Here is a 17096-nt window from a genome sequence, read left to right on the forward strand (position 1 = left end):
GTGTCTTTGGAACCCTCTTCCGTAAAAGGTAGGGGGAGCAGAATTTTTGAATATTTTAATGGCAGAGCTAGATAGATTCTTGATTAATAAGGGGGTGAAACGCTATCGGGGTAGGTGGGAATGTGGAGCTGAGGTTATAATCAGATCAGTAATGATCTTATTGAATGGCGGAGCAGGTTCGAAGGGCCAAGTGGCCTCCTCCTGTTCCTAATTTGTATGTTCATATGTAGAATGGTTGGTTAAAACTGCAAGTGATAATTTTTTTTCACTGTAAATTTAGCGTACCCAATTTTTTTTCCAATTAAGGGGCAATTCAGCATCGACAATTCACCTACCCTTCACATCTTTGGGTTGTGGAGGTGAGACGCACACAGACATGGGGAGAATGTGCAAACTCCACACAGACAGTAACCCGGGTCTGGGATCGAACCCTGGTCCTCGGTGCTGTGAGGCAGCAGTGATACCCACTGTGCCACTATGTCGCCCTAAAAGAGCAGGTAATAATATGTTTGAATAATTAACTTGCTTACCTGACCAACTCCAAAGAGGTACCCTGCTCTCCTGCAAATCCACCGAGGTGAAACACGAAGTAGACAGGGAAATGTCCAGATCACAACTCAGTGTTATTTCTAGGAGTTTTAACTTCCCACATGCACCCAAACCCATCTCTCCCAGCTTCTTGCCTGTTAAAATTCCACAGCCCCACAGACACATTTAGTTAAACATTTAAAAAGACAATTATTATTTGGGACGCTAAGGAAAGTAGAATGAAATCACTAAGAGTTAAGTTACAGAAACCTTTTCTGTCTTTTGTAGTTGATAAAAACCCTCCGAGAATCCATAGAAAATCCACCCAACTAAACATCTTTATGCTTACTTATCAATTCAATATCTTCATTGCTGCTGAATCCATAGACTCTACTGAGGAAGAGTTGGGGGAAGAGGCAAGTATCACTAACCTTCACAACCCACGCTGCCCAAACTGCGCAACATACCATTTTTGCTTACCTTTAACGAGGCAGGTGAACCTGTTCAGTCCTCATGATCTCACTTGCTTCGTCATTCAATGTTACATTTCTGCGAAGGACTTCAGCTGATGATTTAAGTTCTTGCTGCATCCTTTGAAAAAAGTCAAGAGGTTTGTCCTCAAACTCGCCATGCTTAGTCATCAAATGCTTTTGAGGTTTTGAGGGTTTTAAACTTTCATTTTCAAGTACTGCCCTGTATATAACACATGGGCTTTGCATTGATTTGCATTGGCACAGTGGTTAGCACTGCTGCCTCAGAGCACCTGGGTTTGATTCTGACCTCGGGTGACTGTACGGAGCGTGCAGTTTCTCCCCGTGTCTGTTAGACTGTTTCCTCCCACAGTCCAAGTATGTGCAGATTAGTGGATCAGCCATGCTAAATTATCCCTTGGGGCGGGGGGGGGGGGGGGGGGGGGGGGGGGCAGGTTTGCAGGAATAGGTCAGAGAATTGGCCCTAGGTAGGATGATCTTTCAGAGGGTCGGCGCAGAATCATTGGGCCAAATAGCCTCCTTCTGCACTGTACAAATTCTATGATTCTACGAATGAATAAAGCCATACCTCAAGAAATCATCTTTATACTGCTTTGTGCCTGATTTCAGCATCTTCTTAATGGATTGTTCACCAGAGACCCTGGAGCTCACCCCAGTACTGCTTTGTGAAATGAAATGAAATGAAAATGAAAATCGCTTATTGTCACAAGTAGGCTTCAAATGAAGTTACTGTGAAAAGCTCCTAGTCGCCACATTCCAGCGCCTGTTCGGGGAGCTGGTACGGGAATTGAATCGTGCTGCTGGCCTGCCTTGGTCTGCTTTCAAAGCCAGCGATCGATTTAGCCTTGTGCTAAACCAGCCCCTGCAGTCCTGCTGTGGATTCTCCTGAGCAACTATTTCCAGCAGATTTAGTTGTGAGATACTGGCCTGTTTGCGTCTTTGGCCCTCTATTCCTTATTACGAAATGATCTATTTTCAATTCTTCAGTCCTGTTGCTCGCTTGCTGGCAGCTACAAAATGGAAGAATCTCTCCTCTGTGATTTTGCATCCAGAGCACGTGATGTCAGTGTATGGGGCACGTGACCTGCTCTCTGCCGCCGCTTCTGGCAGGAAGTCTCCATCGGTTTTTAAAAAAAATCTGGGGTGGGATTCTCCCCTACCCGGCGGGGCGGGGGGTCCCGGCGTGATGGAGTGGCAGGAACCACGCCGGCGTCGGGCCGCCCCAAAGGTGCGGAAGTCTCCGCACCTTCAGCGGCCAAGCCCTCACCTTGAGGGGCTCGGCCCGCGCCGGAGTGGTTTCCGCTCCCCCGGCTGGCGGGAAAGGCCTTTTGGCACCATGCCAGACAGGGCCGAAAGGACTTCGTCGGCCTGCGTAAGTCCACGCATGCGCGGGAGCGTCAGCAGCTGCTGATGTCATCCCCGCGCATGCGCAGGGGAGGGGGTCTCTTCCGCCTCCGCCATGGTGAAGACCATGGCGAAGGCGGAAGAAAAAGAGTGCCCCCACGGCACAGGCCCGCCCGCGGATCGGTGGGCCCCGATCGCGGGCCAGGCCACCCGTGGGGGCACCCCCTGGGGCCAGATCGCCCCGCGCCCCCCCAGGACCCCGTAGCCTGCCCGCGCCGCCTGCTCCCGCCGGTAAGGTAGGTGGTTTAATCCACGCCGGCGGGAGAGGGTTGACAGCGGCGGGACTTCGGCCCATCGCGGGCCGGAGAATCGCCGGGGGTGGGCCCTCCCCCGCCGAATCTCTGGGGGCGGAGAATTCGGGACACGGCGGGGGCGGGATTCACGCCAGCCCCCGGCGATTCTCCTACGACGGGGGGTCGGAGAATCCCGCCCCTGGTCCTGGACAACGCGCTGACGTCAGGAGGAGGCGGTCTGCCTCGCTCGGCTTTGGGTCTACGCATTGCTAAGTCCGGCTGAGATGGCACGCATGCACAGGACAGCTGGCGTTCTTGAAAACCGATCCCATCCGGCATTTTTAAAAACCGATCGCAGCCATTAGGAACTTTTTCCTGCGATTGGGAACCATTCGCTTCACAACCCTCCCAGCACCCGCTCGTGTCCCTCCAATGGGTGTCATCTCTGAATCTAAAACTGACGGTCTTATAGAATAAGAAGTTGGCGGATTCTGGGCCAAAACCTCACGATTAATAGAGGCAACCACAACAACATCCACTGCAGACTGGTAGAAAATGGTGGGAAAAGCAGCCCAGTGGGTGAAGGACTTCGAGGCCAACTCAGCTTCCACATCTGTGACCACCTAGTAACGATGGCCACCCAGGGGCTGACAGGACAAGCAATGCAGGAAAAGAAAACCTCAGATCCAGGTGTGCAATGCTTACTACCTCTCCCATACCAGAATCCTTTTGAAATATTGAGCACTCAGACATAGCAAAATTGGCAGTAATGTGATACGGCAATTACCACACGTCTTGCAACTAAAGAGAACAAAAATCAAGTTAGTACTTTGCACATTGTTGGGAGCATAGCAGATGATGTGCTTGCCAGGCAGGGGTTAAACAATGGAACAATCCGTTACGAGACATCACCAGTTCCTGTGTCTAGCTTGAATTTGGTGTGCTGGTGTCTCTGCTTTCTGACAGAGCTTTGTGGCTGAATAAAGTGACATGGTGCCCTCTATTCAGCTCCAAGGTCAAAGATCCAGGGAGAACCAAGTTAAATGTTCAAATCCATCTAGAAAAGACACTAAAAGATAAAGATACAGTAACTCCTGAAAGATTGTATGTCATCAAGAATCAAACATACTCCCTGTTCAGTAGGAAAGCCTGCGCAGCTCCAAACCCACTCAAAAAGGTTCGTGAGGCCAATGCAAAGACGCCAGAAAATGAATTTAGGAGCAAAACCCTCACCTTCTTTACAGGCTTGAGTAAGCTGAAGACCGCGGGGGGAGATTTTCCAGCCGTTCTCGCCAGCGGGATCTTCCGGTTCCGGTGACGGCGAACCCCTACCGTGCATTTCCCAGTGATGTCTGGGAAATCCCATTGACAGCAGCAGGAGCAGACGATCTCGCCACCAGCCAATGGCAGGCCGCTTGCCACCACCGAGTAACATGCCTTGGTGGGTATGGGAAAATTGCCCCCCCCACCCAATTGTGTACCTTATTACACTCAAAACAGATGGTAAGCCCCATTGTTTATTCAAGCCATGGAAGGTCCCACACCCACTCCTGAAAAAAGTCAGGACTGAGGTTGAGGCAATGCAGCAATAAAGTGTAATTTCACATGTCATCAAACCAATCTGGTGGTGCTCTGGAATAGTACTAGTCCCTAAACCTAATGATCCCATTTGTATCTTTGGTGATGTAACACATTTCAATAAGGCAGTTGAATGAAAAATACATCCAATGGCATTGGTGGATGAGAATTTTGCCAAACTTGCCAAGAGCAAGTTTTACCAAACTCAATGCCAACAAGTGGGTTCTAGCAGCTGCTGTTGGATCAAGGGTTGAAACTTTTAGCTACACTGATTATACCCTTTAGATGGTATAATTTCAACTATCTGCCATTTGACATCACATCAACCTCTGAAATATTCCAATGGACAATGGCCAATGTACTGCAGGGCATTAAGGGAGTTATCTGCCACATGAATGACATCTTGATCCACAGATCAATGAAGCAGGAACGCAACAGACATGTCAGGGAAGTCTTACTCATGCTTCAAGAGGCTGGCTGGATGCTCAATGATAAGTGTGGGTTTCCCAGGCCTATAATAAAGTTTCTAGGGCACATCATCCAACCAACTGCAATTACCATGGACCTTCAATAATTGAAGACAATAAGGAAGTTTTTGTCACCTACAAATGCAGCACAGCTCCAAGGTTTTATGAGCACCTAAAATGAACCCCTCAGACATCTTTGACAACAGGATTAGGCTTAATGTTGGACAGGGTATAAACAGCGATCCTGAGATCAAATTAAAAGGATCCTAATGTCCTCAGAGGTCCAAGCCCGCTACAAGCCAGTACTTCCTACAATTGTGGCAGCTGATACATCTACAACATGTGAAGGAGCAATGATTCTCCAGGTTTGAAAAGATGGTAAAAGAAGACCTGTTTATTATGCATCCAGATCATTAAATGCCTCCAGTGCTGTGCTGCAATCAAAAAAGAAGCCCTTGCATTGGCTTGGGCATGTGAGAAATTCTCTGACTATGTACTACGCCAACACATTAAAACAGAGACAGATCACAAACTGTTAGTAATGTTGCCAAACACAAAGGAAATCGCAAAGATGCCACCCAGTTTTCAGCAATTCCAGCTCAAACTCATACACTATGACGCTATGATCAAATAACTGCAGAGTAAATATCAGACTACAGCTGAACTTAGAATGATAATCTTTCTTATTGTCACAAGTAGGCTTACATTAACATTGCAGTGAAGTTACTGTAAAAATCCCCTAGTTACCACACTCTGGTGCCTTCAGGTACACTGAGGGAGAATTCAGAATGTCCAAATTACCTAACAGCACGTCTTTCGGAATTTGGGGGAAGAAACCGGAGCACCCAGATGAAACCCACGCAGAATGTGCAGACACCGCACAGACAGTGACCCAAACGGGAATTAAACCTGGTTCCCTGGTGCTGTGAAGCAACCGTGTTACTGTACTGCCCAGAATATCCACAATACCCAGCACACAAGATCAAATCTCAATTTGACAGCGTTTACATCTTCACTACCAATTATTTGCCTGCAAAAGACGAGGTTATGCAAATTTTGCATGGCTCAAAAATTAATGACGGTGTGGTGAACGTATAGTGCTAATAATTCACCAGTGCATTTGTATCATGTTCTGCTGTTGTGTTATGTTGTTAACCCTGTGGGCTCCACCTATGGGCCATTGTGTGGCTTCGCCCACCGGGGGATATGTTGGGGCATGTACGGGCTCCGCCCATGGCTCCTCCCCTTCAGAGGAAGTATAAAGAGCAGCTGATCTGCAGGCGGTTCCCAGTATTGTACCAGTCGCAGGCAGGCACTGTTCTCAGCTGATTAATCCACGGTTTACTTCTCCACGTGTCTTTGAGTGAATTGATGGTCTCATCAATTTAGTCAGCTTAAATACAACTATGGAATCAGCCCTCAAACCTGACAGACTGGAACTCGATCCGCAGGCCGCGGAGGCGAAATAAATTTTTTCGCACTGGCTTTGATGCTTCAAGGCCTACCTCGCCGCGTCGTTCACGCCATCCGTCACTGATGAACAGAAGCTGAGCCTCCTCCATGCATGGGTGAGCCATCGCATTTCTGTCCAGCTCGACAAGGCCGCCTCCTATACAGATGCCCTCGCGCTGCTCGAACGCCTCTACGTACGGCCTGTGAACAAGGTCTACACACAACACGTCTTCACCACTCGCCGCCAGCGCCCCGGGGAGTCGCTAGATGACTACCTACGCGACCTCAAAGCCCTCGCACGCAACTGTAATTACCAGGCCGTTACGGCCACTCAGCACATGGAGCTCGCCGTCCAAGACGTCTACGTGGCGGTCGAATTATATGAGACAGCGCCTCCTCGAAAAAGGGGCCCAGGAGCTGGTAAAGTTAGCCACCTCTCTGGAGGTTGCTTTTCAGAGCCTTACTGCATTCCCGGCTGACCACGCGACCCCCTTGTGGGCCCTCAACCAGAGACTACCCCAGGCCACCCACCCATCATGGGGGGCTACCCTGCTATTTTTGCGGCCAGTCTCAACACCCCCGGCAGCACTGCCCGGCCCGCAATGCGAACTGCAGCAGCTGTGGGTGAAAAGGACACTTCGCCAAGGTCTGCCTGGCCAGGTCTAAGAACTCTAACTCACAGACCCGAACCTCAGACTCACAGGCCCGCAGACCCCGCAATGTGGCAGCGTGTCTGCCGACTCCGCCTCCTCACAGCACGTGCGACTCACGGGGGCCGCCATCTTGGCCATCCTCCCCCACGCGGCCGGCCACGTGCGATCCATGGGGACCGCCATCTTGGCCGCCATCTGCTACGCCGCTCGACGCATACGATCTACACGGACAGTCATCGCAGGGCCGCCCCAGCACCTCCGATCACGCCGCCGGCTACCCGCAACTCAGCGCGGTCACCCTGGACCAGTCGTGACCCAAGCACCTCCGGAGCTCCATGATGGCCATCCGGGTTAACGGGCATGAGACGCCTTTCCTTTTCGACTCTGGGAGCACAGAGAGCTTCATTCAGACGGGCATGGTAAGACGCTGCTCGCTCCCAATTTTCCCGACACAACAAACCATCTCCCTCGCCTCTGGGTCGCACTCGGTGCAAATCCAAGGGTGCACTAGTGCAACCCGAGCGATACAGGGCGCTGAGTACGCTAATTTTAAACTATATGTGCTCCCAGACCTCTGTGCTCCTCTCATATCCAGTGTAACCTCAGCAGCCTTACTCTTAAGTTCAGGGGGCCCCTACCCCCACTCACCATATGCAGCCTTGCGACCCTAAAAGTCAACCCTCCCCCTCTCTTCGCAAACCTCACCGCCGACTGCAAGCCAGTCACCACCAGAAGCAGGCGGTACAGCATGCAGGACAGGACGTTCATTAGGTCCGAGGTCCAGTGTCTCTTGCGGGAGGGAGTCATCGAGGCCAGCAACAGCCCCTGGAGAGCTCAGGTGGTGGTCATCAAGACCGGGGAAAAGTTCCGGATGGTGGTTGATTACAGCCAAACCATTAACCAGTACACGCAACTCGATGCGTACCCCCTTCCCCGGATTGCAGACATGGTAAACCAGATTGCACACTACCGCGTGTTCTCCACGGTGGATCTGAAGTCTGCATACCACCAGCTCCCAATCCGTCTGGAGCACCGCCACGACACGGCTTGTGAGGCAGACGGCCGCCTTTTCCATTTCCTCCTGGTCCCCTTTGGCGCCACGAATGGGGTTTCGGTGTTTCAAAGAGCAATGGACCAAATGGTGGACCAGTACGGCTGCAGGCCACATTTTCGTACTTGGACAATGTCACCATCTGCGGCCATGATCAGCAGGACCACGACGCCAACCTCCACCGATTTCTCCAAACGGCCCAAAAACTCAATCTCACCTACACCAAGGAGAAATGCGTTTTCCGCACAACCAGACTAGCCATCCTCGGCTACGTCGTAGAGAACGGGGTCCTAGGGCCTGACCCTGATCGTATGGGCCCCCTCCTGCAACTTCCTCTCCCTCACTGTCCCAAAGGCCCTGTAGAGGTCCCTTGGATTCTTCTCCTATTACGCCCAGTGGGTCACCAATTATGCAGACAAAGCCCGCCCACTAATCAAGGCCACCATCTTTCCAGTGGCAACTGAGGCCCGCCAGGCCTTCAGCGGCATCAAGGCGGACATCGGCAAAGCCGCGATGTGCGCGATGGACGAGTCCGTTCCCTTCCAGGTGGAGAGCGACGCATCAGAGGTCGCTCTCGCCGCCACCCTCAACCAAGCAGGCAGACCGGTAGCGTTCTTTTCACGCACCCTCACCTCCTCTGAAATTCGACACTCCTCGGTCGAAAAAGAAGCCCAAGCCATCATGGAAGCCATGCGGCACTGGAGGCACTACCTCGCTGGAAGGAAGTTTACCCTCGTCACTGACCAACGATCGGTAGCCTTCATGTTCGACAATACGCAGCGGGGCAAAATCAATACCGATAAGACCTTGAGGTGGAGGATCAAACTCTCCACCTATAACTACGATATAGGATATCGTCCTGGGAAGCTCAATGAGCCCCCAGATGCCCGGTCCCGCGGCACATGCGCCGCGCACAAGATGACCGACTATGGGCTATCCACGATGACCTCTGCCACCCGGGGATCACCCGGCTCGCCCATTATAACAAGGCCCGCAACCTGCCCTACTCCACCGAGGAGGTTAGAGCCATGACCAGGGACTGCCAATCTGTGCGGAGTGTATACCACACTTCTATCAACCGGATAAGGCCCACCTGGTAAAGGCATCCCGGCCCTATGAATGCCTCAGTATCGATTTCAAAGGGCCCCTCCCTTCCAATAACCACAATACATACTTTCTCAACATCATAGATGAGTTCTTCCGCTTCCCGTTTGCCATCCCTTGCCCCGATATGACCGCTCCCACTGTCATTAAAGCCCTGCATAAAGCCCTTCACCCTGTTTGGTTTCCCCAGTTATGTCCACAGTGACCGAGGCTCGTCGTTCATGAGCGACAAACTGCGTCAGTACCTGCTCAGTAAGGGCATCGCCTCAAGCAGGACGACCAGTTATAACCCCAGGGGAAACGGGCAGATGGAGAGGGAGAACGCGACGGTTTGGAAGATGGTCCTACTAACCCTGCGGTCCAGAAATCTCCCAATTTCTCACTGGCAGGAGGTCCTCCCCGATGCGCTCCACTCTATCAGGTCCCTCCTTTGCACGGCCACAAACCAGACTCCTCATGACTGCTTGTTGTTTTCCCTAGGGGAGCTACCTCAGGGGCCTCGCTTCCGTCCTGGCTGAAGACACCGGGACCAGTCCTACTCCGAAAACACATTCGGAGCCATAAGACCGATCCCCTGGTAGAGAGGGTCCAGCTCCTACACTCCAACCCACAATATGCTTATGTCGAACACCCCGACGGCTACAAGATACTGTCTCTCTCCGGGACCTGGCGCCCGCAGGCTCCACCTCCACAGCCCCCACACTATATCCCGTCCCACCTACCATGTCCAGCGCCCCTACCCCTATATGGCGCTCCCTCCCACCCGCCACACCGGTCCACAAGAATGAAGCTCCAGAAGAGCCGCTCCCGGAGTCCACGCCTGTGCCCGCACCGGACCCACTTCCACAGCCACCCGGACCGGCTGTAACACCAGTGCTTCGGCGATCGCAGCGCACGATCCATGCGCCGGACCGGCTGAGCCCATCGCCCCCACCGGCCTTCATTTTTTAACAGGGGGTGAATGTATAGTGCTAATAATTCACCAGTGTATTAGTATCATGTTCTGCCAGTGTGTTACAGCTATGTTATGTTAACCCTGTGGGCTCCACCTATGGGCCATTGTGTGGCTTCACCCACAGGGGGATATGTTGGGGCATGTACGGGCTCCGCCCATGGCTCCTCCCCTTAAGTGGAAGTATAAAGAGCAGCTGACCTGCAGGCAGTTCCCAGTATTGTACCAGTTGCAGGCAGGCACTGTTCTAAGCTGATTAAAACCACGGTTTACTTCTCCACGTGTCTTTGAGTAAATTGATCGTCGCATCAGACGGATGCACCCAGATTTGCATAACTGCCTGGACAGATGGCCACAGCACACCCCAGAAAACCCTGTTCTGAAACAATATTTCAAGCCACAGCACCACTTAAACATCATTGATGATCGCCTCGTGTGTGGCACAAGATAATCATATTCTCTCTGCTTGGATGTCCTCCGGATGATCCATCAAGGATACTTTGACATAACCAAGTGTCAAACTATGGCTCAGCAGTCTAAACAGGGGCCACCAATCACAGTCAACTAGGTGGTCTTCAGCTCTGTCATCTGTGTTATCCACAAGCAGGAGCAGACATGGCCATTCCTGCCCTCCTCCTTCGCATCAAGGTCTTGGGAATGCCTTGGCATGGATTTGTTTTGGCTGTAAGAGGAAAACCTTTCTTCTAATTGTCAACTGCTACTCCCATTAGGTAGAGGTGGAAAAGTTACATGGTCTCACCTCTGAAGTTGTGAAGAAAATGTTCTCCACACATGGCATTCTGGACACTCCAATAGCAGACCACATTTCACAAGTGAGCACTTTCAGTCCTTTGCAAAGTCATATGGATTTGTGCATACAAGTTCCCCAAAATGTTCACAGACTAACGGAAAAGTGGAGTGAGGAATATGCACCGCCAAAGACCTCTTGAAGAAAACGCCAACTTTGAGCTCATTTTGCTTAGCTGTCATTCAACACCATTACATAATGTGTTGGCCCATGCAAACTCCTGATGAGTCACTTGCTCAAGAGGCAACTTCCCTTCCTGTCCCACACTTTGTTACCGAATGTTGAGGGTGAAGACTAAGATGGAGCTGGGAAGATGTAAGAAGCCTACCTGGCCAATCAGGCTTATACATTCATCCAGCACCATAGAGCTGAAGAACTTCCAATTCTGGTACATGGAGAAGATTTGGATCAGATACCCACATGTGGAAACTTTGCAGATACAGTAATTTAACCAAGATATTACCTGGTCAGGGCATTCAGCAGAACAGATTGTCCCCTAATGGACAGGACACCATCAACAGCATGGCCAGAGCTCCCTGAGCCAAAAGAGGTCATATTAACTACATCACAAACAAAATAAACCAGAAGTGACAGCCCTCCCATACTCCCTGCGCAGCAGGATTCCTCTCTATCCCAGAAGGATCACTGCACTCATTCATGGAGACTGGTGAAACCACCAAAGCATCTTTCCCTTTAAGGGAAGAAACTTTGAGCAGGGAGGGGTAGATGCGTGGGGGGAAAGGCTGGGGCATTTAGGGGAATGAATGTAAATTAATATGAGGTTTAAACCTCAGGAGCAGAAGTAGAAAAGGTTAAATCTAAGAGTAATTTATTCAACATGTGCAAAAGGAGTTACTTTACAATGATGTCACTCAGAGTGTGAGTGTTGAGTAGTGTCTAAAGAGAAGGCTCTAGCTATATATTAGTCTTATTGAACTTTTGTATTTTGTAAATAAGCATGTAAACAAATATTTTTGAACTAAGACCTTCGCCTCCAGTGAGATATCTTATAGAATCTGAAGTTAACTGATCCAGAGACAGAAAACCATGATTACAGAGTTATTTCATCAATGGGTCGATAAAAGGAGGGACATGCACAAAGGGTCACAATGCCAAGAATGTTGGAAGGATGTAAAGAGAAAGCCAAATGGATGCATGGCAGACGACTAGGGTGGAATTAGAAGAGAAGGTCTTCCTAAAGACCAGTCCCAGAAAATCCGTCAAATTTGCACTGGGATTGCCATCGGCTGTGCAAGACCCATGTCAGTAGCCAGCACATTATAGAGCACAAAATAAAAACAGCTGCCAAACGGAAAATTATTTGCAGAAATTCCAGAGTTGTTGTATAAATGCCTCCTTGAAGCATGTTCAGGTCTCAAACAGTGCTTCGCTTGCAAAATATCTGCAGAATTATGACAATTTTGGTGGGGCAATAAGGGTGACACTTTAACATTAGGATCCATATAGACAGCAGAGATAAGAGATTTTCATTCCATTAACCTACAACAACAATTTATACAGTGCCCTGATACTACAAAATAAACCATGGCACGTCCCAGGGGGGGTTACTAAATGAATGTCACACGGAGCTAAGTAGAGAGGAACAAGAAGATGGCCAGAAACTTGGTCAAAGAGGTAGATTTTAAGCACATATTTGTTTCATTAGTTCAAGGGATGTGGGCGTTTCTGGCTGGGCCAGCATTTATTGCTCATTGCTCGTCCCTAATTGCCCTTGAGAAAATGGTGGTGAACTGCCTTCTTGAACCGCTGCAGTCCATGTGCTGTAGGTAAACCCATGGTGCTGTTAGGGATGAAAGATTCTCCCTCAGGTCAAAATGTAGAGGGTTAAGGAGAGAATTCCAGAGATTAAGAGCCTCGGCAGCTAAATACGCTTCTGCCAAAGGTGGAGCGATTAGAATCAGAGATGCTGGGGGCCAGGATCACAGGCCCCTCGGATGGAAACCTGATCGACTGCTATCACTCTGGGCATATTTGTCCACCAAAAAGATCAGTTTTCCCACTGTTACTTCTTGGATGTAGATATTGTCAAGTGACAACTCTTGAAAGGGTTGATTTACACAACCAAAAGTTAAATATGCATTTCATTCATTAGTAATTCTGCTTCATGACGCACGTGTCACAAAAAAAAACCTCCAGAGACGTGAGAAATTGAAATTGTGCCAAATATGCAGTGCCCGCTCGAGTGTCCGGACAGATGAGGAAAGTGGGCTGTTGTTCTTTCGCGTCCTTGAACATCTGACAAAAAGTACGTGAGAGACCAAAGCTGAAAATCTTTACAAAACAACTAAACATAACATCTTACGTCAACATATCATTTTTTTTTTTCAATTCCTGGATGGCAAACCCGGCGCAACATGTTTGATTCCATTCACTTCCATTCCGGATTTGGAAAGCTCCAGCACGAGCTGGCCAGGGGACAACAACACCGGATTTAGGAAACATGTGGGCACCCAGCTGATAAAAAGGCCCACCCCGGGCAGCCCGGCTCTCCAGCTCAGTGGGTCAGCTGGATGTGTGGCTGGGGGATGTGCGGCGCCGGCAGCTGTCTGTCGCTGCAGCTGCTGCTGTTGCTATGGGCAGTGGCCGCGGAAGGCTTCACTCTGAAGTATGCGGTCGACTGCTCTTCCTCGTGTGAACGGACCAGCGCCTGCCCCGTGACGGCGGGCTGCAAAAAGACAGTGCTGGACGACTGCGGATGCTGCAAGGTGTGTGCAGCCGCCAGGGGGGAGGTGTGTTACCGCACGGTGGCCGGCATGGACGGGGTTAAGTGCGGACCTGGCTTACGGTGCGATTTTAACAGCGAGGAAGACGACTTTGGAGATGAATATGGCATTTGCAGAGGTAAATCTCTCTCACACACACACAGTGTATCAGTCCCATTCTATGTGATGGCTCAGTCCACCTGCCCAGTCTGGTTTGGGCTTTTAAAAAAATGTTTCTGTCACAATTTGAGCAATTACCAAAAATCAGATGGTTTTGGTGAGATTCCAGTGATTGGAGGGGAAGGTTCCAGAAAGATCCCCCACTGTTCAGCACCTGAACTGAAAGCTGCCCAGCACTTCACACACTCCCTTCACCTTCGGCAGCATCACTGCTGCGGAGGAGCTTCTGTCTCCTGCAAAGTCAATGGCCTAAGAATCAGGTCGGAGCTCGAAAATACAGCAGAACATGCTGGGGAGTCCAGCAGTAGGCCTGTGCACACCTAGCCGCGCCTTCCTGCCCACCATCCGCCCCCCATGTGAAGTTCGGTGGAGTTGCGTGAATTGCGCCCCGAACTGGGAGAGTTTGTAGCCAGTAAGGGAAAACAGAAAGGATCCCAGTTCCTTGCTTCCCAGGGTTGCATGTATGGAGTGTAGGATGAGCAGAACGAGAGAGTAGTGCTTGCAAGTCACCATGCTACACAATTCCCAGTTTCCAGCATCTGACATGACACAGGTTGGCAATGCGTGAATCCCCTTCTTACCACTGGTTGGGTAGGAGACGAGAAGCCTGTGTGGGGCCAGTATCAGTGGATGCGCCCAAACAGGGGAGCCTGATGACAGGCCCGCCCCACAGGCACAATTCTGAAACCGCTCTCACTCTTTGACACTGCACTCGCAGGCCTGTTCAAATATTTAAGCAGAGTTTCCGTGGAGATCCCTCCACAGTTTTCTTTTTGGCTAAGGCGGATCTCAAATATAATGACACTAGATCTGACACCTCTCCTACAACATGATGAGGTTTTGTCCACCACTTACATTATCCCGTTGTAACAGAATGCTTAGAACAATTATATTTCAGAATCAGAGTTTCTGTGACCTTTATCATTCCAGCCTTCATCAAAGTTACTTTCAGACTAACATATTTCGTTTCCATATTGGTCCTGCTGCTGTTTCAGATTGCCCCTTCGGAACCTATGGGTTGGGATGCAGGAAGGTGTGTAAATGCGCCTTTGGAATCTGTAACAGAGAGAACGGCCAGTGCATGAAATTCCCGTTCTTTGAAATTCCTGAAACAAAACCTGGAAACCGGAGGAAATCTGAACCCCTTCCAGGTAATACACCGCGGTACAAAACAACAGCATTTCGATTTGCATTTACTCGGAATTCTCCTGCATCTATTTGAATGTTTTTTAAAAAATGCAAATGATAGATAAACATAGATTTTGCCGATCGCAAAAAAAACCTTCAAAATCGTATCCATCCTAACAGGATAATAATGCAGAATTCGAAATGTGATATGGAGAATGCTGTCATTCTTGGTCAGGTTTTAAGTGCCATGTCACATCCGAGTAAACATACTCTTCTATCTCACTAACATGTTTAAACAGAAGCCGAGCCGGGATCGGGACACAACAGCAATGAGCTGAAGCAGAATGTACTCAAAGATAAAACAAACAGTTCCACCGGAGAGAAGCGGCAAGCCCCTCGCTGATGTTTGTCCAGGTTCCTGTCATAAGGGAAAGCGACCTGCCATCAAACTCATGTTGGAACTTTCTTTATCATGTAACTATTGTGTCTGGTATTTAAATACGTGTCAATCCGGACATCGAAATGTTCTTTGTACAGAAGCATTATGTTGTTTATAACTGACATTCTTGACTTTATTTACCTTTTGTGGAAAGTGCCTTAACAAACATTTTACTTTTTCAACTTCTGTGGTTGCTTTTGGAAAATTGCATGCAAACATCAACCTAACAATAGGAAAAAAATGGTAGTGAAAGAGCTCCAAAAACACCAGCCACCCACCACATCATATCCACAGCACCTCAATATACCAGTGCTTAAGGCTTTGGAAGAAGAACCTGCCCAATTGTTTCCCATTGCAAAACTCACCCCCGAAAACCTAGTGTTTGCTCCCTTACTAAATCTGAAAACGCTATGAAACCCAGGCCCCACTTAAATAATAACTCGCATCCAGGAAAGTACCTCCAGTACCTTGCCCCCAACCCTGGATAAGACTTGGGGAAAAGCTGGGCATAGGACTGATAATCATTCACTTACCACTCAAACGTTTCACCCTCCCATTACATCAATTATTTTCTTACTATTTCACCTGTGTGCTCACTTTGTCTTTGAACTTCCCTCTATGTTTCACCTAAGTTTTAAAAACAGTATAATGCATGTATTCTCTCACCCCAATAATCCGATTGGGTTCAAGTGAAGACTCATTGCAAAATTTCCCATTCCTCCTTTACCTCATTCTTTCTCAGCACCTCCAAATTGCAGAATCCTCATCACCCTCAGCCTTTATCGTCTTCTGCAACCCTCATTTTCCAAATTCCAAGTTTGCTGTCACCGAATTGCTGCTTCTAGGCTTATTTCACTTCTTATTTTCATTCTTGGTAGTGTCCTCTCTATTGGCCGTTAAATAAAGAGTATTGTGCATCTAAATTGGCAAGGGTAGTAGTTACTACAAAAAAGTTTTGCCTCAGAAAATGTAGTCAGCAAAATTGTACATTAAATTGCTGACTTTGTTCCTTGTTAATTCACTGCGATCTTCTGTATGCCATATTCTGTAGTTAGCTGTTTTAATCAGCCACATATTGAGCACAGCTTTAGACCATCCATTGAATTAAAAAAAAAAAAAAGATTTTTACTGTTGTTAAAATATTGTAAAACTTGATCTACTTTAAGTTTTAAAATGAGTGTATATATATATATTACAACATTAGATATTAGAACAAACTTTTGAATTCCTATTTGTGCTTCACTACCTACATATTACCACAAAGATAGCAGAGGTATACAGGGAAAGGCACAGTCATCTTTAATAAATGAATAGGTAAGGATTAAAATGCACCGTAACTCTTTGAGTACTTGAAAGTGAAAGTTTGGTTGATGTTTGAGGTGGGAATCTATTCTAAAGAAGTTATACCAAAATGTTAATAACCTTCCAATTTTGAGTGCTCAATGAAAAGTGATGCTTTGCAACCTTTTAGAATGTATTTAAATACTCCTGGTTCTACTTTATATTTTCAAAGTTGTTTGCAGATCTCTGTAACTATATCAAGAAATGGCCAAAAATATTGTGGTGTTGCATGGGTTTTATGTAGGAAAAATGTGAATAAATTCAAATCCATCCTGAAGGCACGTGGAATATAGAAATAAATGTTTACTGTACTTAAGACAGCATTTTGTCTCAATACTTCAACATTGCTTTTGTGGTTAATACTTTCTCCTTGGCTGTGGGTGAAGATTTGCTTTGGCTCTGAGTCAGTCAATCTGTACTTACTCGTTCATAATTCCAATTTTCCTGTATTTCAAGTTACAAATTAGTTAGACAGAATTTCCAACAACAAATAAATTTACTAATACAATAATTTATAAAATACTCAGATGACCCTTCAAGTTATAAGCTGTCAGGTTACTGATT

The 17096-nt window shown here is 48.4% G+C and overlaps 1 protein-coding gene across 1 annotated transcript; it reads left to right on the forward strand.

Moving 5' to 3' along the window:
* The first annotated feature begins 12977 nt into the window (after positions 1-12977).
* On the forward strand, positions 12978-16848 carry esm1 (endothelial cell-specific molecule 1). Its single transcript, XM_072497046.1, has 3 exons — positions 12978-13583; positions 14620-14775; positions 15052-16848. Exons 1-3 carry the CDS (start codon positions 13253-13255, stop codon positions 15153-15155), a joined length of 591 nt encoding a protein of 196 aa, XP_072353147.1. The 5' UTR covers positions 12978-13252; the 3' UTR covers positions 15156-16848.
* The last annotated feature ends 248 nt before the right edge of the window (positions 16849-17096 follow it).

Source organism: Scyliorhinus torazame, chromosome 3 (genome assembly GCF_047496885.1).
Source record: "Scyliorhinus torazame isolate Kashiwa2021f chromosome 3, sScyTor2.1, whole genome shotgun sequence".
In the NCBI taxonomy this organism is placed as follows: domain Eukaryota; kingdom Metazoa; phylum Chordata; class Chondrichthyes; order Carcharhiniformes; family Scyliorhinidae; genus Scyliorhinus; species Scyliorhinus torazame.